This window comes from Bidens hawaiensis, unplaced genomic scaffold (assembly GCF_021521415.1).
Source record: "Bidens hawaiensis isolate Kalapana, Puna unplaced genomic scaffold, B.hawaiensis_p1.1 tig00001087_1, whole genome shotgun sequence".
Lineage (NCBI taxonomy): Eukaryota > Viridiplantae > Streptophyta > Magnoliopsida > Asterales > Asteraceae > Bidens > Bidens hawaiensis.
The window spans coordinates 3,842,758-3,866,690 of NW_027491062.1; the positions used below are offsets into that span (position 1 = coordinate 3,842,758).

Below are 23,933 nucleotides of genomic sequence, written 5' to 3' on the forward strand. Positions count from 1 at the left end.
ACCAGTTTTGTCGAGGATGTGGATCAGTTCTTCCTCAATCCTACTATGAACATAACTCCCAACTCTAATGGATCGTTCGGCTTTGAGCCTAATAGCCCCCACCCTCCTTAGTTCGGTATATTCATGTGAGACTGAGTTTGACTTTTTCTACATCTTCCTTCATGGGATCAGTTTCCCTATCCTAAGCATCGTTCATATAATTTTGCTCTTCTTTTCATTGCGCTTTTGGAAACTCCACAAAATGGTGGCCTTTGTTCGTCTTGGCGCCACTTTTTCTTCACCTCATCGCTAAAGAGAAAGATTATCTCCCTAAGTATTGGAGGCAATCTAGGTTTTGCGAAATGTATGCAGCAAAGGAAATTGAAATCGAAAGAAAGCATTTCCAGTTCTTTAGGGTCTGTCGGTAAAAGACCAGTGTTGTATTTTACCGGTGAGAGGGATAAAGTGGTATGGTAAGGTTTTTTGTAAGGTTTTTGGGTTTTATAATTTGGAGAATGGTTTGATGGGATTGTGACAATATTACCTTCTTCCTTATACAATGCTTCTTGCGGTCTTGAAATGAATAATTGCGACAAGTTCTAAATCACACGAAACATGTGACTCACTCAAAGCTTCCGAAAAGAATATTTATATGGCATGAGGTTTATCTCACAGTAACGGAGGGATTGGGTATAAACGCCATACTTTGCATAAATTTGTTCTCATTATTACAAAACTTCTTTTTACTTTTTCACTTTTTTAGTTATAGTAGATTTCTAGTTGGTTATTTGCAAAAAATTCTCTTGGATTTTCTTTTGGTTTTGTTATAAAAATAGTCTTTATTGACTACAAAAATTTTGTTATTAGAGAATCTTATAATTAGTTGAGCAAGCAAATGGTCAAGTAATTCCCCTCCCCACACTTGAATCTCACATTGTCCTCAATGTGAAAAGATTCATAAAAAGATTAATAATAAGATTCATATAAAGTATGGAGGGTAAAATAGAAAGGGACTTCCCTACGGGCCAACGAAATTTTGACAGAGCGTCCCCTGTTTTTCGTCCGTTTTCCTGTAGTGTACATAAGTAATAAAACTGCAAACAACTAACAAACATCCAAATCACAATTATTATATATTTATTATTATTATTATTTTATTTATTTACAATGCCTAGTTTAATCAGGGTCTTGGCCAGACCCTACTCCCAATATGTTAATCGGTTTTGGTGGAGGATTAGTACCTCCGAAATATCTTCGAATGGACCATCGATGTATGGTTTTAATCGATGTCCATTAACTTTGAACTTTGGCCGCCAGAAGTTGAAATCTCAACTGCCCCATAGTCAAAAACTGATTCAACTATGTGTGGACCTGTCCAACGAGATTTCAACTTTCCTGGGAAAAGACATAAACGTGTGTTATATAACAGTACACGGTCGCCAACTTGAAATTTCTTATTTCCTTTTAAATGGGCGTCGTGTAAACGTTTAGTCTTTTCTTTGTAAGACCAGGAATTTTCATATGCCAGTGCTCTTAGTTCTTCGAGCTCGTGAATTTGATCTTCTCGGTTTTTACCGGCGGACATTAGATCAAAATTCACTGCTCTCAGAGCCCAATACGCTTTGTGTTTTAGTTCTACGGGTATATGGCATGCCTTCCCATAAACAAGTTTGAATGGTGTTGTTCCTATGGGGGTTTTGTAAGCCGTCCCGAGGGCCCACAAAGTGTCATCTAACTTCTCTGCCCAATTTTTGCGATTCATTCCTATAGTTCTTTCTAAAATCCTTTTAATTCCTCGATTCGAGACCTCTACATGCCCACTAGTCTGAGGGTGATATGGTGTTGCCAGTCGGTGGTGAACCCCATATCGTGCTAAGACTTTGTCCATCAGAGCGTTACAGAAGTGGGTACCTCTGTCGCTGATTAGGGCTTTCGGAGTACCGAATCGTGAAAATAACTTTTTCAAAAATCGTACAACTACTCAAGCATCGTTAGTGGGAAGAGCTTGTGCTTCTACCCATTTAGACACGTAGTCGACTGCTACAAGGATGTACTTATTTCCGAATGAGTTAGGAGATGGGCCCATGAAATCTATTCCCCATACATCAAAGACCTCACAAAATTGAATGCCTTTTTGAACCATCTCATTTTTGGCTGAGATGTTTCCGGCTCTTTGACAAGCATCGCATGCTTGGATCAAAGCATGTGTATCTTTATATATGGTGGGCCAGAAAAATCCTGCATCAAACACTTTTCTGATCGTAGTGGCGGTACCGTGGTGCCCCCCAGTAGGTCCTTCATGACAGTGTTTGAGAATATCTAAGGCCTCATTTCCCGCTACACACCTACGAACAACCTGATCGGCCCCTATCCTAAACAAGTATGGATCTTCCCAGAAGTAGAACTTAAGGTCGGAGAAGAATTTCTTCCGTTGTTGATGAGTTAGCCATTTTCTTAGGATTCTACAAGCCAGATAGTTTGCGAAGTCGGCAAACCAAGGACTTTCATCCTTTTCCTGCATGACTGCTTGGATTTGCATGAGAATTTCGTGTGGAAATTTATCATCGATAATTTCTTTGTGAAGTTCTTCTAAAGCTGGGCATTCTAAGCGTGAAAGATGGTCTGCGGCTACATTCTCTGCTCCCTTTTTGTCTTTTACTTCTATGTCGAATTCTTGGAGTAGTAGAATCCATCTGATAAGTCTGGGTTTGGCATCCTGCTTGTTGAAGAGGTAACGTATGGCGGCATGGTCGGCGTAAACTATGGTTTTGGAAAGAACTAGGTAGGATCTAAATTTTTCAAAGGCAAAGAGTACTGCTAGTAACTTTTTCTCTGTTGTGGTGTAATTTTCTTGTGCATCGTTCAGAGTTTTACTGGCATAGTAAATTGGGTGAAAATGTTTTTCCTTGCGTTGTCCAAGTACGGCTCCAACTGCAAAGTCACTTGCATCGCACATGATTTCGAATGGAAGGGTCCAATCGGGTGTAGTCATGATTGGTACGTTGACAAGTTTGCCTTTTAATATGTTGAATGATTCAACACATTCTTCAGAGAAGACGAATGGTGCGTCTTTCTCTAGAAGTTTGGTCATAGGTCTAGAAATTTTGGAGAAGTCTTTTATGAAACGTCGATAGAATCCTGCATGACCTAGAAAACTTCTACTGGCTCTGACTGAAGTTGGTGGTGGAAGTTTGGAAATGGTTTCTATTTTGGCCCTATCAACTTCTAGTCCTGCTTGGGATATCTTGTGACCTAGAACGATGCCTTCTTTGACCATAAAATGGCATTTTTCCCAGTGTTTACTTCTTCACACCTAGCTAACATTTTGTCTAGGTTTTTCATACAATGATCAAAGGAGTCTCAAAAGACTGAGAAGTCGTCCATGAAAACTTCCATAGAGTTTTCGATCATTTCATGAAAGATGGCCACCATGCAATGTTGGAAGGTGGCTGGAGCATTACATAGCCCAAATGACATTCTTCTGTAGACGAAGGTTCCGTATGGACATGTAAAAGTAGTTTTCTCCTGATCCTCAGGAGAAATGGGAATCTGAAAGTATCCAGAAAATCCGCCAAAAAAACAGTAGAACATTTATCCAGATAATCGTTCGAGCATTTGGTCGATAAAAGGGAGTGGAAAATGATCTTTTCTTGTGGCGTCATTAAGCTTCCGGTAATCAATGCAAACTCGCCAGCCTGTAATGGTCCTCATTGGTATCATCTCGTCCTTCTCGTTCATTACGACTGTCATTCCTCCCTTCTTGGGTACTACTTGAACGGGACTTACCCAAGGTGAATCTGAGATTGGGTAGATTAATCCGGCATCATGCAGTTTGATTACTTCCTTCTTCACCACATCTTGCATGTTGGGGTTGAGACGTCTTTGATGTTGGACCACGGGTTTGTATTCTTCTTCCATGAGGATTTTGTGAGTACAAAAGGAGGGACTGATGCCCTTGATATCCATGATCTTCCATGCGATAGCCTTCTTATGGTTTTTGAGAACCTTAAGAAGTTCGTCTTTCTCTTCTTTAGAAAGGTGAGATGAAATAATTACTGGGAGTTGAGAATCTTTTTCTAGAAAGGCGTATTCGAGATGTTTTGGTAGTTCTTTTAACTCTAAGGCTGGTGGTTCTTCGATTGATGGTTTTGATTTTTCATTGGATTCAGTGATCTCAAATACTACTTCTGATGCTTCCTGATAGTTATTCACAGTATTGAAATTATTGTTTTCTAAAATGGGTTTGGTACTAGTATCTGTTAAGATTTGTGTTTCTAATGAGGCATTAATGGAAGATTTCCGAACATAGCAACTCACGATAGAATCGACGATGTCAACACAGTATAATGTGTCATCGTGATGTTGTGGATATTGCATAGATTTTCCTATGTTAAAAGTGATTGCCTCGTCATTGACCCTGAGAGTGAGTTTGCCGGTGCAAACATCAATAATAGCCTTTGAGGTGGCTAAAAAGGGTCTTCCTAAAATCAAAGGTACACTTTTGTCTTCCTCCATGTCTAGAATCACAAAATCTACTAGGAAAACAAACTTGTCAATTTTGACAAGCATGTTTTCAACAATGCCCCGAGGATATTTAATGGATCGGTCAGCTAACTAAATGCTCATGCATGTGGGCTTTGGTTCTCCTATCCCTAGTTTTGAAAAAACCGCATAAGGCATTAAATTAATACTAGCTCCTAGGTCAGCCAGGGCATTGCTAACAGACAAATTTCCTATGAGACAAGGGATAGTAAAACTCCCTGGATTGGTCATTTTTGGCGGCAACTTGCTTTGAAGGATAGCTGAACATTCTTTACTCAAGGTGACATGTGATAGCTCCTCCAGCTTCCTTTTGTTGGTCAGCACTTCTTTGAGAAACTTTGCATAGTTTAGCATTTGAGCAATGGCTTCGACGAAAGGGATGTTAATGTGGAGTTGTTTGAAGAGTTCTAAAAACTTCCCGTACTGAGCTTCCAATCTCTCCTGTTTCAGCCGTCCAGGGTATGGAATAGGTGGAATATAAGTTCGGACTGGTTCGTTAGGTTGTACGGTGCCTGTCGGGATCAGTCTTTCCTGTGTTTTCTCAGGGGATTCCTTTTCCATAACTGGTTCTAAAGTTGGTGAGGCAACAGTGGTTGTGCCACTTCTTAATGTAACAGCATTGGCTGCTGCATTTGGGTTTGTTATAGTGTTGCATGGAAGAGCGTCGGGTGATCTTTCTGACAATTGTCGGGCAATCTGTTCGATCTGAGTTTCTAGATACCACAATGATGCTTGTTGACTTTTGAGGTCGACTTCATGTTTTTGCAATACTCTGCTGATATCAACAGCTCTTGAGTCGGCCTTCTTCTCTGCTTCATTTGTTTTGGTTATGAGTTGGATTAACATCTCTTCAATCTTTGAGTAGCTCGGGTTTTGATGGTTACTGGAACTTTGATCTTGGAATTGAGGTTTAGGCTGGAAGGATTGATTCATCGGTCTTTTTTCAAATCCGGGTAAGGGTTGAGTGTTACCTCCGTCTTTCCAGCTGAAATTTGGGTGGTTTCTCCATCCTGGATTGTAGTTGTTGCTGAAAGAGTTGTTCTGTCGAGCGATGAAATTGACTTCTTCCATATCCATGATGACTTGTTTACAGTCACTCGTCTTATGATTTCCTCCACAAGTGTCACAGGTGAGTCTCGTTTTTGATAGTTCAGCTTGAAGCTGTTCGAATTTTTTAGAAAGAGCTTCAAGTTGTGCTGTGACAAGAGTGTTGGAATCAACGTGGTGTATTCCTTTGTGGGCAGGTGTAGATCTTGGTGGGTTGTAAGCGAAACTTTTCTTTGCGACTTTCTCCAGGACTTCAAATGCTTCGTTAGGTGATTTGGATCCTAGGTCTCCAACAGCGATCTGGTCGATGGCCTGTTTGTTTTGACTGGATTGTGCGTCAAAGAAAGTTTGAACTTGCAACCATACGCTCAGTCCATGGTGTGGGCATCTTCTTAGAAGACTTTTGTATCTTTCCCATGCTGCGTGTAACGATTCATCATCATCGGTCCGGAATCCGGTAATGTTGGCTCGGTATTTGGCAGTTTTATCAGGCGAAAAATATTTGAGGAGAAACTGTTCAACCATCTGGTCCCAAGTGGTGATGGAACCAGAGGAAATAAATTCTATCCATTCTAGGGCTTGTCCCCTTAGAGAGAAAGGAAAGAGTTTAAGCTTAATTTGATTTTCTGAACAGTTTTGGATTTTAAAGGTTCCGCAAATTCGTAAGAATCTAGATATGTGAGAAAGGAGGTCTTCGTCGAGGGGACCATGAAATTGAACTGAATTTTCCACCATATGAATGGTGCTAGCTTTGATTTCGAAATTTTCGGTAATTTCGGGTGGAGCCACTCCATTGTCGTAGCCTTCGAGAGTTGGCTTGGCATACTGGCTCATGTTCGGCTCATTGTTCTGGGCCGCCATCATTTCTTCGGTTTGATTTTTCTCCTGATGTGGTGGCGTCTACTGATTCGTCTTTGATTGCTTCTGCGGTTTCTGTGGTCCGTTTACGAGTTCGTCGACGAAAGAGTCGTTCCGGTTCAGAAATTGGAGAAACAAGCTCAGGCTCAGAAGTAGAGGACATACATGGGACTAAATCAAAATTGAACTAAAGTAAAAGTTAGTTAAAGTTATTTTAAAAGGTAAGTCTAATATTAAGCTACGAGTTATACTATGCTATTTTAAAACTAAGGTCTAGATTAATTAAGCTAAAGTTAAGATAAATAAATGTAAAAAGTAGGCTAGCCGTAAAATTATATATTTTAATATTTAAGATAAAATAAAATAAAAAAAGAAGTTAAAAATTTGTACAATTATAGACAATGATTAAATTAAAACTTGGATCGTTCTTAGAAACGTACCGTGTCCCCGGCAACGGCGCCAAAAACTTGATGCGTGCAGTGCAGTCTTGTTAATATAGATGAAAGATGGAGTGATTTGCTTTTTTGCACAAGATCGTGTTTTAAATTTATAAAAGTGATTTCTACAAAGACTAAACACACATAAAATAGGCAAGTGTACCTATCGTATATGTAGGATAGTATTGGTAAGAACCAAGTATCGATCCGTGGACACAAAGGTTTCTAATAATAAATCGTCGTTTTACCTTAATCGAAGGTTTTAATTATTTTGAGGTTAATTTTGAACTTTTCATAAAATATAAATACTTATAGATAATATGTAGGTGACCAAGATAAGAAATTCTAAACGAGTTGTTCAATTATGCGAAGGTTACCATCTAAGATCAAGAATCCACTCCATTTTAGCATTGATAATTAATATATAGACATGTGATTAACTTGCCGTAGCAATATGTGATAGATAGCTCCTTAACCCAAAGTGAGCATCTACGGCACTAAGGAGATGGTATGAATCATTTTAAAGTCGACCATTTCCTAATGTCAAGCCATCTCAATGATGTCGATTTAAGTTGACAAGTAGTTTCATAAGTATAAAGATTAGGATTGACATCGATACCACGATAGCCAATGTCTAACAACTTTCGGGCGATTGTGGTTGACTTTCACAACCTCCACAATGGGGGGTTGTGGTTAACCTATGCAACCTTCCATTGATCGATTTATGTAGGTTATAATTACACATTCTATTAACATATGATTTCTTTTTTTAATTTGATCTCCTAAGCAAAGCTATTTTCGGATTACCAAGGTTTAGAAAAATACAACATAACTTATATCTCATCATTTCTAAGTACGATATAAGGATCCATGTTTCGATAATGTATCAAAGTATTTCTATCTTTCAAGAACATGAATCGATCATGAACGATTGCCAATGATATTGACAACCACCAACTTTGATTTAGTGATTTAAGATGGTGAAACATTTCTCATCAAAAGATAATTGTAACTTAACCATGTACTTTACTAGACTACATCACATGTCTTGATTAATTATCAAGTAGAACAAAGCTTCTTCATAGATTTAAGATGGTAAAAGGAGTTTAGCTCATAATAAACATGATGATAAACATTAAGATGATTGATACAAGCAAATACATGATCAAACTTAGAACAATCTAACCAAATATGGATGAATCATTCTTCTTAATGATGGTGATGATGGTTGATGATGATGATTAGTGGTGATGGACTCCAAACCTTCAAACTCTTCACTAGATCTTCAAAGTGAGTGTTAGTGTGTGTTTTTATAAGTTAAAACCGGAGAGAATTCTTATCAAGGCACACTCTTCAAATGGCACAAGAGCCTATATTTATAGGCAATCTGGAGTGATAAGCACGGCCCCGTGCTTAATAAGCACGCCCCCGTGCATTTTTATGACATGTGCCAGATTTATTTTGTCGTTTCAGGAAGATAAGCACGGCCCCGTGCTTCCTGAGGCGCGGCCCCATGCTTTTTAGTGACATGTGCTAATTATTTTTGTCATTTCTGGAAGGTAAGCACGGCTCCGTGCTTCCAAAAGCACGGACCCGTGCTCCCAAAAGCACAACCCCGTGTTTCCAAAAGCACAGCCCCGTGTTTCCTGAAAGCACAGCCCCATGTTTCCTGATGCACAGCCCCATGTTTCCTGAAGCACAGCCCCATGTTTTGTTGTTTTCATTGGTTTTTCTTTGTTTTTTCATTCGTTTCTTCGTTTGAGGCTTGGATTCACCTGAAAATACATTTTAACATGATAAGTAGTTATTTTAACTATATTATACGATAGAAGTTGCAGTTTTTAGAGATTATTTGATGCTAAAAAGATGTATAATTTTATATACATCAATGATTAATGGTGATGACCTCCAAACCTTCAAATTCTTCACTAGATCTTCAAAGTGAGTGATAGTGTGTGTTTTTATAAGTGAAAATCGAAGAGAATTCTTTTCAATGCACACTTGATGAATGCAACATGAGCCACTATTTATAGGCATTCTGGAAGGTCGGGCACGGCCCCGTGCTTTTATATGACATGTGCCAGATTTGTTTTGTCTTTTGTGTGAGCTGGCAACGGCCCCGTGATTTCCATGCACGGCCCCGTGATTTTTAATGGCATGTGCTAAATTCATTTTGTCTTATCTGTGATCTCGTACACGGCCCCGTGATTTTGGGACACGGCCCTCGTGCCTTTCTTCTCAGATTTTGTCTTTTCTTGTTCCAAAAGCATGGGGGCGTGTTTCTTGAGACATGGGGGCGTGTTTCTTCGTTTTCTTATGTTTTCTTCTGTTTTTCTTCGTCTTTTTGCTTGTTTCTTCGTCTTTTTGCTTGTTTCTTCGTTTGAGGTTTGGTTTCACATGAAATTATGTTTTAACGTGATAAGTAGTCTATTATGCTATGTTATTATATAGAATTTGCAGTTTTTGGAGATTATTTGATGCCGAAAAGATGTATGTTTCTATGTACATCAGTTTTCAACCTGCCTTTTTTCCTTGGCCAACTAGAAGAAACCACATGGAACTAATCTAGTTTGTATCCAAATTCTGCAACAAAATTTTATTTACTTTTACACTTTAACTCTCCTCTCACGTCCATTCACATCCATTTTCACTCTCCTTCGTGCATCTCCATGTCTTCTTTTTCTCCATTACATTTATTTTCAAAATTTAAGATCCAAACTCAATAAACCATAGACTAAAAAACTACACAAAAAAAAAAATAAAATAATAAGTCCCGTCTTCGTTTTCACCTTCTCTTTGTCATATAGTTTGGCACCACCATACTTCTCTTTTCCTGCTGTTTTCTAAGTCATCGCCTTTAACAAACTGGTACTACAATATTCTTTAATTTTGAAATGCATATTTGTATTATTAAAAAGTCATATTTTGTTACAAGCAATGTTTGATATACAAACAACAATGGTTATAAATCTGATACACAGTTACTTTGCAAGTTTTTTTTATAGACGGATTCACCATCAAGCATGAGGTTTATAAGGATACGTCTAGCAAGCCTTCAGTGGTGTCTTATTGAGCGTCACCATTAACAACAACTAGCTATCAACACGACATGTTATGGAGTTTCAGAAAAATAAGCTAAGCTATTTTGTAGTTGAATACTGCTTGTTGTTTATTATCTATGCATTTAGTTTTTTTTATAAATAATCTTGGATGTTTTATTATTTTAATTTTGTTAATTAAATTGTTTTGTGTTAGGTCTAGCAGGGGTTTTCTAATTCTGTTTTGTACTATATGCTTAAGTATTGAATTATTATAATGTATTGTTTTCCAAAACATGTTTTATTGTTCTATTATATGTTTTGTTTTGTTTTGTTTTATGAAAGTGATAGTGTTTGCTGTTTTGTAGTAGTTGAATACTTTATTATCTATGCATTGTGTTCTTTTTTTAAATAATCTTGGTTGTTTTATTATTTTAATTTTTTTAATTATTAATTAAAGTGTTTGTGTTAGGTCTAGCATGTGTTTTTTAGTTCCAATGTAATTTATTGTTTTACAAAACATGATGTTGCTGAGTTGGGTGTTTTCTTGAGTTGTTTAGTTATATATAAATGGTTATTGACTTGAGTTGAATAAATGTTTGTTGTTTATTATCCTGGATGTTTAATTAATATTTATTTGTAAAGTGTTGTGCTAGGTCTAGCAAGGTTTTTTTTAATTATGTTTTGTAATATTTTCTTAAGTTGTGAATAATTTTATCTAACAACTCTAATGTAATGTATAGTTTTCGAAGACAAGATTTTGCTGAGTTTGGGGTTTTTTTTATCCTGGTTTATTGTTTTGTGTTAGATATGGTTGAGATCACCGAGTCATTGCTGCCACGCCCTGTTACGTTAGAGATGATGCACGATAAAGCTAACTTTTTGTTAAAAAAATTATATGTAGCTCACATGCCTATTCTATTCCACTTAGCGCTTTTTTTTCCGTTCTCTATGTAGAACTAGCAATGAGTTGAAACAATTATTGACAATCTCACTCTCGTACCCGACTATAAAACTCATCCTACCTAAGACTCGTTGGGTATCTGTATTTTGATATTCTATGTTTTGTCACTTGAAACTTTATTTACAGCACTAAAACTTTTATAAAAAAAATTGAAAATAAAACTACTTGTTTACCTGTATCAAAAGCCGGGAGATTATAACTAGTTGAATATTTAAAAGGCAAATTGGATTTTAATAATCCAATATTTTTGCAGTTGGTCGATAATAAATCCATCTTAGAAAATAGTTGTCACGGTCCCAACTTTCACGCTAATTATTTTAGTTGGACCTCCGTTAAATATAAAAAAAACTTAACATGGTTAAGTTTTTTTTCCAAATTTCAAATTGATGCTTTAGGACTTTTGATCGAAATGAGGATACGAGCCGATTGTTGTAAAATTTACCTCGAAATGGTGCTTTAATTTAGGCGTTTAAACTTTCAATTAACAATAATCAAGCGTTTGAAGCACCGTTTCAAGGTAAGTCTTACATCAATCGGCTCATATCTTCAATGTGATCAAAAACCCTATAACTAGGGCTGACAATTGGGTACCTGTTAAAGACACGATAAAACTTGTTAACTAAAAAAGTGTGATATGTGATTTTTTTTTATTTTCTTAAATAATTGAAATTAGTAGGCTAGACTCTCTCATTATCCCTTATTGATAAACAAAACTTAAAACCGTCTTATATTTATGACATATAAAGTAGTTAAATGAGCTGTATTAAAGTTTTATATCTGTGTCACGCGCGTCGCCTCTTACCTGTTATATCTACGGTAACATCATGTTAAAAATATAATATGCTATAAAATCCCTTTAAAAAAATATAAATATGCCAGTTCTACCGCTTCAAATAATATTATTGTCTTCTCCACGTAAATCCCTTTGTTCCTGTTACCAGAATCCACAAATCCAACACTTAAAATGGAGTCAAGAGCTTCTTTGCAACCCTCAATTGAACCAACCCACCAAACCCTTGCACCAAAACCTTCAGTAAACCGGCTATGGAGACCTGCAGCACAAAGAAACATGAAGAACCAATGGTCCAAACTCAACTCACTACGACAACAATGGACGTCTTCATCCTCAACCGCCAGATCACACGCCACGTCACTCATCAATGCGTTTCTTTCTCAGAGGCATTTTATCAAACACCTTCTCTGCAACTTCTGTTAATATATAATATTATGTCACCATAGTTGATTCTTATATCTTTATCACGCAAATTTTATTAACTTTAACCCTAATTGGGCTTTTGTTACTAGCCACTTCACTTGTTGATGCGAGTCTTTCTCAGAGGCATTTTATCAAACACCTTGTCTGCAACTTTTATTAATACACGAACCTGAGACGGAATTGTGGGTTTGGGTCAGTTTTGGGTGGGTTGAACCCACCAACTTGTTTAGCTAAACGGGTCAGGTTCGGGTCAACTCGACCGGTTCACGGGTTGATCTGCTTAACCCATTTATTTATTTTTAATGTATTTTCTGTAAATTATTAAATTGGTTGGGTATTTCATGTCAAAAATTAAAATCTGAAAAGAAAATCGGTATAATAAGATTTTATAATTGAAATGTAATTGTTTCATATAAATTTGTATTTTTTGTTGTAAAAATGTAAATTTAAAGAATTAGTATTTGAACATTTTTACAAATAAAATTTTTTTAAAAATTGGGCCAAACGGGTCGTGTTCGTGTCATCCCACGAATATGTAGATTGTGAGTCATGTTCTGGTTCACATGTCTTACACTATATTTGGGTTCAGGTCGTATTCGGGTTGGACCCGCCAAACTGTTAACACGACCCGTAACACCCATAGAAGTGAATTCTTGTACTTTTACGTGCAAATTCATAAACTATCATCTATTTACGATGCTGGCTATCCTAATTGCACTTATGTATTTTCATTATGGTGTATATGTATCTCAATTTTGGCAGGTTCTTTGGTTTGGTTCAGGTTCATGAAAGATATGGAATTGGGTGTTTTGAGTGACATGCCTGATATTCAGAAGAAAGCTTGCTGGAAGTTATTAAAGCAACAGGTGATCGATTGAATTTTAACATGTTGGTTTCAGTTTTGTGTTGTGTGTGTAATCATAGGCTAATTATTAAAGAATGCCGCTTTGGTTTTGATTCCAAATTATCAAATTTCCTGATGTCAAATACCATCTATTATGAGTATTAGTAACATATAGTTTGTGTTTAATATTGTAGGTTGTTCATCGTGATAATCTTTTATCTTCATACAAGGAAATGGTACGCCTACTTTTATAAACAGTGGCTATATTAGAGTACAGTTTACCTTCTGTAGGGAAGATTTAACGAGTATTATGATATCATGATTTACAGGTGGCTACAGTAGTCAACATGGTCAACGCGAGTGCATCCCTAAGATGTTTTCTTAACAGGGAAACCAATAGCCCACTCGTACAATTCTCTAACAGTTCCAGTGACACAAATGACAACGGTGATGGTGGAGGGATACCTGTCTTTATTTTTTCGTCTATATCAAATTTTGGTAATTTAAAATCTTATATAATTACATCTCTACTTATATTGTTATTAAACGTCTGTATTTTCTTAACACTATTTATTTAATGTTGCTAGAGAAATTAGCTTGGGAACTGGTTCAGATGTTCAAATTGGAACTAAATTTAAAGGTAACATATTGCATTTCTTTGAACCATAAAAAGATAAGTTAAATATGCAGTTTATTACAATATGGGTTATATGATATAATGTGCAGCGCTTACTCGTGATAGAATTTCTCTCACTTAGAAGTAAAGAAGATTCAGTCATTGAAAGATTGTGTTGGTCAGATGAAATTTATCAAGGGGAGTTTGATGATTTAAGTAGGTGCAAATTGGATATTGGAGAAGCTTCTGAATCTGTCCCTACAAAGTTGAATGGTTTCATGCCTGAAAATGTTAATATTAAGCAACTAGACTCTGATGTTTTACAGGTATATGACTCAAAAGCTTAAGTAGTTATACAACCCTATAACCTACAAACAATACCTCTGAATGTAGTAAGATGCATATTGCAATAATAAACTATTCTGTTTTCCTATGGTAATCGGATGCCAATACTGATTCAGTTTAAAGAAGTGTGTAGGAATGTCAAATTGATATTATGCAATAGTTCTCTCTTTCAAATTTGCAAGAACATGCATTTCGATGTTTTCTAATTTAACCTAAATACATTTGCATCATTTGATCATATGAATTTGTTGTTTTGCAGATTTATTTAACAGCCTGGCTGACAGATGTAATTATAGACAAGCAGAGGTACTGAGAATTAATATATATTTATATGTGAAGCTCGAAACTATTTTGATTGATTAACATATAGAAAACATATTTGTTTGACTACCATATGAGTTTTACATTATGTTCCTATTGTTTTTTATGGCAAAGTGTCTCACTTTGTAGTCTAAAACTCGCATTTTGATCATATATGTTCTTAAATGAAACATCTATTTGATAAGATTGAATGATCTTTGGCCCAAAAGTAATGGATATTGGTCTTGTTTTCATGAACATATGAACAGGGTGGAAGATATATTTTCTGAAGTGGGAGAAGAAATGCATGTTAAGTTTGCTTGTTGAAGTTCAAAAGGGTGGTGGTCAGTCAATATGCAATGTTGAAGAGATGTCTTACAAAGGTTTCCTGAAACTTGGGATTTATTTTTAGTTCTTTTTGGTGCATTATGCATATTGCTTTTGCATATGTATGTATAGTTTAAATTGAAAGTTGTACTTTATTTTACAGTTTAAAAATGAGCTGAATGGGATTAAAACTTGCTTTGTTTTTAAATTGTTTTAAATTTAGGAAAGGAAAATCTTTCTTGAAAATGCCATGACTGTCTTATTTGACTTGATTATTAACCTCATAACAAATACTTGTGTTTGAATTTCTAAAGAAACAATTCATAATATGATTGGTATTTGGATTCATTTTATAGTCTTTCATAGAATAGCAAAAACAGTACTTGGATTCAATAACAAAGCATAACTTTCGATAAGAAAGTTATGTGTAGGAAATATTCAAATCACATCAGTTTTTTCCACGTTTTTTCGGTTTTTGCTCTTAACTTCAATACATAATATGATTATGCCAATAAAAAACATCTCGCGTCTCGTTCTTTCTCCCATTATATCCTTAATAAAGCATTACAATGAAGTGTTTATGCAATTCCCTATAAACACACTTAGGGGATCTCTGATAAATATATTGCAGCAGCAGGCAGATAACAATGAATATCCCATCCATCAAAATACATATTTGATCCATTAGAACTACTCATGGAGATATTTAAGTCAACATTTTTATCTACTTACTTATAAATAGAATCCTGCTAACTAATTGGCTAACCTTTTCAGTTTCCACATTTACCCCTCCAAACAAAATTCCAACTTCACCTTCTATTTCTCAACCTAAACCCAAAACATCATCACCACCTTCATCATTAACTTCCAACCTATATTATAATTACCATCTTACCCTCCTGCTTTCTTTTAACAAAAGGCAGGCCCCACGGTGCACGTTAGCAGCTGTCTTGCGTGCAACAAAACCGACGGGCGACTGGAATACTTGGAGATTCTTTATAGCGATAGACATTGTACCCTGTCAGGAAGATTCTTCGGCAATTGGACCGCGATAACATATCTTTGAGGGAAAGTTTTTGGTGCGTTTGTGACTGTTTCAGACGATGAAGCTTCACCCTCGGTTTGCCCCCTTCCATGATATCTAGCAAATCGGTTGATGATTGAAAATCTCTCTAAATCTTGACATTCCACTCTCAAATCCAAGATCGATGCTCTCTCATCCAGCCTGTCGTATTAACATGATCAACAAACCAAATTTCATAAACAACTGCCATAAAAACATAACCAAAGTTGGCACACTCGTTTAGCCACTTATACATCATCTTATAATCTCTATGTAAACGGGGCGTATGAACATATACGTTTGGTATAATACGAACATAGACGTTCGGAATAATAGACATGTAACCAAAAAAGAACATTTTATCTTATACCGGCAAAGCATCTAAAAGACTCGACATTTAAAACTTGTGTTTTAACTTTTAAAATCCCCGTATGAATTAATTTCATATATACCCAAGTACCCAACCCAAACTAAAAATATCATACATATCCAACTTTAATGAACTTTTACTTAATGACCATTCTACCCTTTTCCATTATATTTGTTTAAACCATAATTTTTATTTGGATTTTGATCGACATGACATCAACAATAAGCATAATGGGCATATGTAAAAAAATAAATTTTAGAAAAAATAGGTAACAAAAATATGAAATTACAGATGGGCATAGTCATTAATTAAATTGTTTGCAATGAATAGGGTATATTTGATATTCCACATTCCACTTACTTTGCAAGGGCATACATGATACTTTTAGTTTTGCAAGGGCATAAATGAAGTTGCCCCTTTATAAACTGCTATGTCATAAAGTTATATATTTAATATTTTTTTACACGCCAGAAAAAGTTACCTTGAGAATTCAATTTCTCGCAATTTTGCTTTACTCATGCAGTCTTCAACAGCTTTTAAATGACGTTTATCATCAATTATCTCAGATTTGCTGCTTTTATCACTGCATTTAAAAGAAATAATTATATATATATGACTATGAGTCTATGGCATAACAGTTTATAAAATTCAAACGCGTGGAATGAACTATTCTTACAGATTTGGTTCGCTATGAGCAACACAAGATACTAGATTGCATGCGTCTCCCAGTGCCAATCTTGAAGCATAAAAAGCCACACTTTCATAGTTTGAAGCAGCATCTGTTGAAAGTAAAGTGAACGGGGGAGGAGGAAACAGTTGCTGCATTAACTGTGTTGACAAGATAATACGTCTCTTTGGTCTCGGTACGTCTTCAATTATTATCCCATCATCAGACACCTGTCACCACCATAATTCTTATTAGAAACCACTGAAAACAATATTTTATAAAAAGAAAAAAAATGTACAAAAAATCCCGCCTTTTCCATTAACCGTCTGGTTGCTTGACACCACTCCAACGAAGCAGCGCTGCAGGTTAAAAAAAATAAACATCATGTTAACAAAACAATCTTGGAAGATAAGGTACAATCTTTAACTGTTTTACAGTGTTTAAAAACACACCAGATGTGCTGAACATTTTTAGAACTTCCAGATACTTCATTAATCCAAGAACGAATATCATGTCTAGACCACTTGCGTTTCTTTGGTCTCACTGCAACCACATTTTGAGCATTGATGCCTGTGTTCAGTGGCGGGGTGGTCAACTGTTGGTCAACCACCACAGATGATGGAACCAAGGGGGTTTTCCAGAAACCACCACTTTGATTATTAGCAGCTGCAACGATTGCTTGCGGCTCCTTCGCATCATGTGTTGTCTCCAAACTACCAGAAACTTTAAACGGCTTCTCGACAGTCCTTATAGCATCAGATCTTTGTGATACCATTTGACCACCTTTAAATGTTCCGTATTGGTCAAACCATGACGGAGCCATTTGAGGGCTTATGTAAGAGTTCACAAGTTTAGTAGAAGTGGACCCGATCTGGTTCTGATCAGATGCAAGTGCGTCTTTTGAAGATGGATTAACAGGTAGAGAAGCTAAACCCCGGTCAACATTATCGGTTGGCCCGGTTACTTGCTGACCATGCAATAAGTTATCTGAATCTTTTAATCTCTTCATTAACCTGTTATTTGGATCATCATCTGCATGTTTATAAGCCTTCATTTGGTTCATTAACGAAATTTGTTGATGGAAATTATTTGGTTTAAGAGATCGCCCAAACGCTTCTAGATCTTTCTGAGATGCAGTATTAACGGAATCATTGCCTGCCGTCGGACCATTCATCATTTGACCTTGGTCAACCTTTTCAGTTGACTGGTCTCCCTGTTCACTCGAAGAACTCTTATTCCCTTTCTTTTCTGCTTCCTGTTCCTCTAGATTCTGCTTACCTAAAGAAGTTGACTCCACAATATTTAGTTGACTTTTCTGAGCTTGAGTTGCTGCAAAAAGTTGTTGACTTTGGAGATTTGACCATGCATTAGGCAGCATTTTTGGAAAGGCGCCTTGTTGAGGAACACCGGGAATAGCACGAGGATGAGAAACAGGTAACTTTTCCCCTACTTGCATTCTTTCATCTACTTGCCTGATTTGAGTCACGTGACCATTGAAAGCTACATTACCAGCCATTGGATGGTTTTGAAGCTGATTTCTTACATTAGAGAAATCAGTACCACCTAAAGCAGCAGATAAGTTTGTCATCATCTTATGTCCTCCGGTTTGACTTTCACTTTGACCTGATATACTCATTCTGTTATTCTTAAAGGCGTCCTGGAAAGGAGGAAAAGGAGACGCGGACGGCTCAGCATGACCCTTGCCCCTTGAATTAGCAGAAGGCTGAGATTGACTCATATGTTTGACTGACTGCATAGTCATCGGTAACCGCTGTGAAGGTGGGCCCAGCTGTAAACCAATACCCTGAGAGTTGGATGACTGACTTCTTTGTTGACCACCAAAAGATCCGTCAGAATTTTCAGGTTCAGGGTTCTCAGATGACAAATTACGCTCCGAGGAGTTTAAACGTCTTGCAATTCCACCATCCTTTGACTGGTCCACCTTGTGAAGAAGCTCCAGCATATTTTGACTTTGACTGAAGTCAATAACGAAAATCAACAAGTCGAAAAATAAGCGGTCATACTTTCTTTTACATAAAAGATATGAAATAAACATCAGAATTAATATAATACCTAGATTGAGGTGCCTTATCAAAAATACTAGGCACGTGACCAGGAATCATCCCCTTGAAACGCATATCATCGGATCCTTTTAGCCGAGCACCCTCAACCTCAGGCACAAATCCCTGCAAAAAAAACGTATCAAACGGATTGAAAGTCACACTGAAAACATTAACTAATTCTTAAAAGTAACCAACCTGCCTCCCATGATCTTGACCTCCTACCCCTCGAGAATGCTGCAAAGGCACAGACTTTGTATCGGTACTTTGTCTTGTTCCATAAGGCACTGCAGCATCTTCATCCAGGTTTCCCATTGGATGATACTGTAACTTCCGTGGGCCTGAGCCTGAGCCTGAGCCCGGGCCCAACATCTTCCGACCAGCCTGACCCAATGATCTTGAGTCACCAGCATCAGATGAAAAGTGTTCCCGTTGACCAACTGTATTAGGATGGTGAGATGAACTGGACCTGTAACTGTCGTTAGAGTTCTCTTTTCTACTGCTATTTAGATCCTCTTTATCCGAGCTATTAAGTGATGATTCCGACATCTGTGGGCCCTTGTTACGATGCTGTGAAATCTCCGAATTCTCACTCCCTTTAGATTTCACCGAGGAATCAACATGTTTCCAGTAATTAATATTATGATTGTTTGGAGGGAATTGGTTAGATTGATTACCACCCTGCTGCAAGTTGCTTGAATTCGGTATACCAGCAACGTTTACTCTCTTCCAATCATTATTCTGAGATTGCTGTAATGAATTATCATTATCATTCATGTTGAATCCAGTGTTCACAAACGGTGGAACGGGCTCATTTGCATTGAATTGATTTCTTTTATTATTCGGTTGGCTTGTTCCATGTTGCTGAGGTGTCCGATGACCTGGCATGGGACTTTCATATGCACGGTTTTCTTCAATGTTTGCCTTTTGTAGACCTCCACGGTGTAACCAGTTGCTTGAACCTGTTTGTGTTTGGTGATTGCCAGGTGGAAGCACAGGGTTCTGAAAGTTAAGATTGGGCCATTCTTCTTGTACGCCTACACCACCACCACCACTGACAGCGCCACCGTCACCACTAGTAGTTTCCGCCACTGCAGATTGCATAAGAGCACTCCAACTACCACTCTGCATAGAAGGCAAACCACTTGCAAATTCATTATCATCCAACAAACTAGACATTCCTCCGCTCATGTCTGCTTTCCATATGTTATCGTCTGAACCAAACAAGAATTTCTGCTCCTCGGGATCTAAAGACGCTGCATCCGTTGCTGAGTTATCCTGCGCCATATCTACAGGGGATTCCTGCACAGATGAACTTTGCAGGCCGATTTGTTGTGGAATGTGTTCCATCTTCATCCCACTGTTTGACCCTTGACCAAATGTGTTCCCAAACAGACCTTTACTGGAGACCATATTCTGTTCTGGAATTACAGAAAAACTGTTACCAGGAAACGAATTATTATTCGGAAGTTGATTTATCGGCCCTCTTGAGTTAGAAACCGGAACCCCGTATAGTGACGGTTCACCCTGCTGCTGAAAAAACCCCATGGACCGCTGTGGCTGGCCTTGCTCAGCACGGTGCAGCCAGTTTGGGTTAGCTGCTGCAGGCTCAGTCCAACCGTAACCAGATGAATCAGAATTTGGAGTGCCATTAACAAACCCATGCGAATGGCTTCCAGACGCCTGTTGTCTAGAAAACTGAGAAGATTGATTTATCGAGTTTTGTTGCCTTTGAAGTTCTTGCACTTTTCTAAGCATAAGCTGCTGTTGAAGTTGCTGTATGTCACCAAATCCTGACTGCTGTTGTTGTAGCAAACCGGGATATTGATCATTATTATTATTATTATTAGTCTGATGCTGGCCACCAAAAAGGTCAAAACTGTTATGGGCTTCAGAACTCTCGGGTCGAAACGGATTCTTTGGAGGTTGTTCGGGAACAGCTTCTTGTTGGGCCTCAAAGAATGGAAAACCCCTTTGGTTCACATTATCAACTCCCATAAAATTTGCTTCATCTGGCCTTGTTTGAAAATTCTGGTGTCCGTACATGTAACCGTTTGAGCTCGGCTGTTCATGGTGAGACTGAGACTGAGACAGATTTCTTGCAAACTCAGGCCTTGCATTTGCATGCGTATTATTGAAAACATGTGGGTCCGGAACACGTTGGCCAGCGTGTCCTCTCTCAGTTTCTGCTTATGCACAAAAAGTGAGAATAAAATAATACAAATATACAAAACTATAATACAAATCAAGAGCCAATTGTGTTACCTGATTGCTGTGAATTTGACACACCAAACTGTTTCTGATAACCACCCCACAAATTGTCATTTATAGGCAAATTTCCATCCTGCGATCGCAGGCCCTGAGGCAAGTTTTCTTGGGCGAAAAAATTGTGAACCCTATCGCCAACTCCGTTGCCAGGCATTAATGATGTAGGCCCCACAATTTGAGGCTAAAACTAAAGAGTTCTCACTTTCTTGTAGTATTACCTTCAAAAAATGTACGTAGCTTCTGCATATATGTATATAGTAATCTGGTATCACACTTCCATTAAGCTAACACAGCTTGTGAAAATCCTGATTATGAAAAATAATCATTCAGATATGAAGTGGTTGTCAATAAGAATCGCACTTCGGTAAAATAATAAATAGCATGAATAAGTACAGAAATGCAAAACATAAAAAGTAAATATTATAGTGGCTTATAAGTAAAAAGTGTAGTTACACTAATCACAAGAAATTACCTGTCTCATTAGTCACTTATTATGTTTAAACAACTGTCATCGATAAATCTTTTTATCTGTCTAGCTATCAACTACTAATCTACTAATAAATTTTGTATAATATTTTACAGAAACCCACAAAAATCGCAAAACTAAGGTAAGAAATATAGAATAAAATATAACCATATAACATGATTCACTGATACAAGTGTGTTTGCCAAAGCAACAGTAGGAAAAAATCTACACAGAAATATATACAAACAGCACAAATAAGGAAATTATCTAGAATAAAATATATAAGCCATATAGAAAGATGTTTGCCAAAGCAACAGGAAAAAAAATCTACACAGAAACCTAAACTTATAGCATTAAGATATGGCCTTGATGGCTCAAATACCTCTATCCTGCTTCATTAAATTAATATTTAACAAAAACACCAAATTGAAAATCATATTCAAAATGTAAAACTCAAAACTAATTAAGAAGAATTGGCAACATTTTGTGACCAACTTACCAAGAATACAGGTGCAGAAACACAGCTGATTATTTGCTAACATTACAATCACCAGTTATGAATCATCTTTTGTTAAACTTGGATGACTCCTATCATCACTATATAGGTTAACTAAATTGCAAACCCTAATTTTTCAATAAAAGATCACTATTCACTAAGACCACCCACTACGGGGCGCCTTTGGTGGCTAAAATGGGAGCCCTTGGGCGCAGAACACCACCAAGGGGCGCCCTTGGTGGTGGGCGCGGAGCCAATTAAGCATCAGTAAAAGTTAATACAAAACTCAAAAACTTCAAAATCAACACTTTAAGGCATTTAATCAGAAATGAAAAGCTTAGCTCTTAATTCAAAACCAGTAGATTATAAGAAACCAAAATACCAAGTAACCAAAGCATCATAATCACCATAAACACACATTGCATCAACACAAACCAACGACAACCCTTCAAATCCCTGAAGTCCTTACCGAAACACAAAATCCACACAAACCAGCATCAAGATCACATTTTTACACCAAAATTCCACACAAATCAATAACTCAATCAATCAAAAAGCTGAAAACAAACACAACTGCAAAGGCGATTCCTTCGAAAGTGAAATACAACTGAATATTAGCCAACCTTAAAATTCTGCAGCTATAAATCATCTTTTGTTGATCTCGGATTACTCCTATCAACACTATAGAAGTTAACCAAAATAACAAACCCTAATCTTTCCATAATGAAGCATCAGTAAAGATCAATAAAAAACTCAAAACCAACACTTCAAACCTACAAACATTAGCCTCAACCACAAAAAGTAACCCATATACACCTCAATTTTCACACACAAACACACACACATTGTATCAACAGAACCCCAAAATTTCACACAAAGACACAAAATCCACACAAACCATCATCAAGATCAAATTTTTACACCATAACTCCACACAAACCATCATCAAGATCAAATTTTTGCACCGAAACTCCACACAAACAATCATCAAGATCAAATTTTTACACCGAAACTCCACACAAACCATCATCAAAATCAAATTTTTACACCAAAACTCCACACAAATCAACAATCCATCCAATCAAAAAGGTGAAACAAAACACAACAGCAAAGACAATTCCTTCGAAAAGTTTTTTACAACTGAATATTTGCCAACCTTCATCTACTGCAGTTATAAGTCATCTTTTGTAGACCTTAGATGACTCCTATCAACACTATAGGTTAATAAAAATACTCAAAAACAACACTTTATACCACAAAAGGTAGCCCATATACACACCTCAGTTTTCACACAAATTGCACCAACAGAACCCCTAAATTTCACACCAAGACACAAAATCCACACAAACCATCATCAAGATCACATTTTTACACCAAAACACCACACAAATCAACAATCCATCCAATCAAAAAGGTGAAACAAAGCCCAACTGCAAAAGGGTATCCTTGAAAAAGTGAAAACAAAGGCGTTTGCTTTATGGGTCAAGAAAAAACTAGGGTTTTGAGGTGTAAGGAACTTACTTGAGAGCATTGGACGTCGGAATCGGAGGTTTAATTAATTTAGGAATTAGGGCTTGAATCGGTGAGATGATGATGAATCTGAAGATGAGAGATAAAGTGATCCAGCGAAATTTTCAACGAACTGTAGAAGAAGGTTAGGTTCGGACCCGAAGCTGAGGCTCGGGGTTGTACGAGCCAGGAGGGTTGGAGTGAAACAGACCTAACCCAAGATTGGATTTATGTAATGTTAATGTAATGGAACCCAAACGGAATGATGCATGATTGGATGTGTGTTTGAGATTTCTTATTTTACCTTCTTATAATTTTTTATTAAGTTAATAAGTTACAAAGGTGTAACTTATAAGACTTTTCCTCTCACATCAAAAGCAATTCCAAACATCTTATTCCATTTTAAAAAGTTAATAAGTTATAAGTTGATAAAAATAAGCAATCCCAAACACCCACTAAAGAGTAAAGAATATAATTTTTTTATATGAATGTAAATAAAAAAGTTAATTTGTTTCGTACTA

General features: G+C 36.9%; 3 protein-coding genes across 3 annotated transcripts in view; 1 reads left to right on the top strand and 2 right to left on the bottom strand.

Moving 5' to 3' along the window:
• Positions 1-4,148: 4,148 nt before the first annotated feature.
• LOC143558843 (uncharacterized) overlaps positions 4,149-23,933 on the bottom strand; it is a 51,893-nt gene continuing 32,108 nt past the window's right edge. Inside the window, exon 2 of the mRNA XM_077047604.1 lies at positions 4,149-6,681. Coding sequence (XP_076903719.1) covers positions 4,594-6,432 — 1,839 coding nt within the window. The 5' untranslated portion in view covers positions 6,433-6,681 and the 3' untranslated portion in view covers positions 4,149-4,593. The remainder of the gene's footprint in view (positions 6,682-23,933) is intronic.
• LOC143557414 (uncharacterized) lies at positions 11,766-14,717 on the top strand. The gene is made up of 8 exons (XM_077046492.1): positions 11,766-12,044; positions 12,863-12,947; positions 13,120-13,161; positions 13,255-13,423; positions 13,513-13,565; positions 13,652-13,867; positions 14,146-14,192; positions 14,456-14,717. The coding sequence occupies exons 1-8, from the start codon at positions 11,830-11,832 to the stop codon at positions 14,511-14,513; spliced, it is 885 nt and encodes a 294-aa protein (XP_076902607.1). The 5' UTR covers positions 11,766-11,829; the 3' UTR covers positions 14,514-14,717.
• Positions 15,020-23,546, bottom strand: LOC143558833 (uncharacterized). The gene is made up of 9 exons (XM_077047594.1): positions 23,425-23,546; positions 20,939-21,246; positions 18,872-20,859; positions 18,687-18,799; positions 17,066-18,589; positions 16,924-16,972; positions 16,623-16,843; positions 16,428-16,529; positions 15,020-15,738 (listed from the first exon to the last, which is right to left on the bottom strand). Exons 2-9 carry the CDS (start codon positions 21,093-21,095, stop codon positions 15,510-15,512), a joined length of 4,383 nt encoding a protein of 1,460 aa, XP_076903709.1. The 5' UTR covers positions 21,096-21,246; positions 23,425-23,546; the 3' UTR covers positions 15,020-15,509.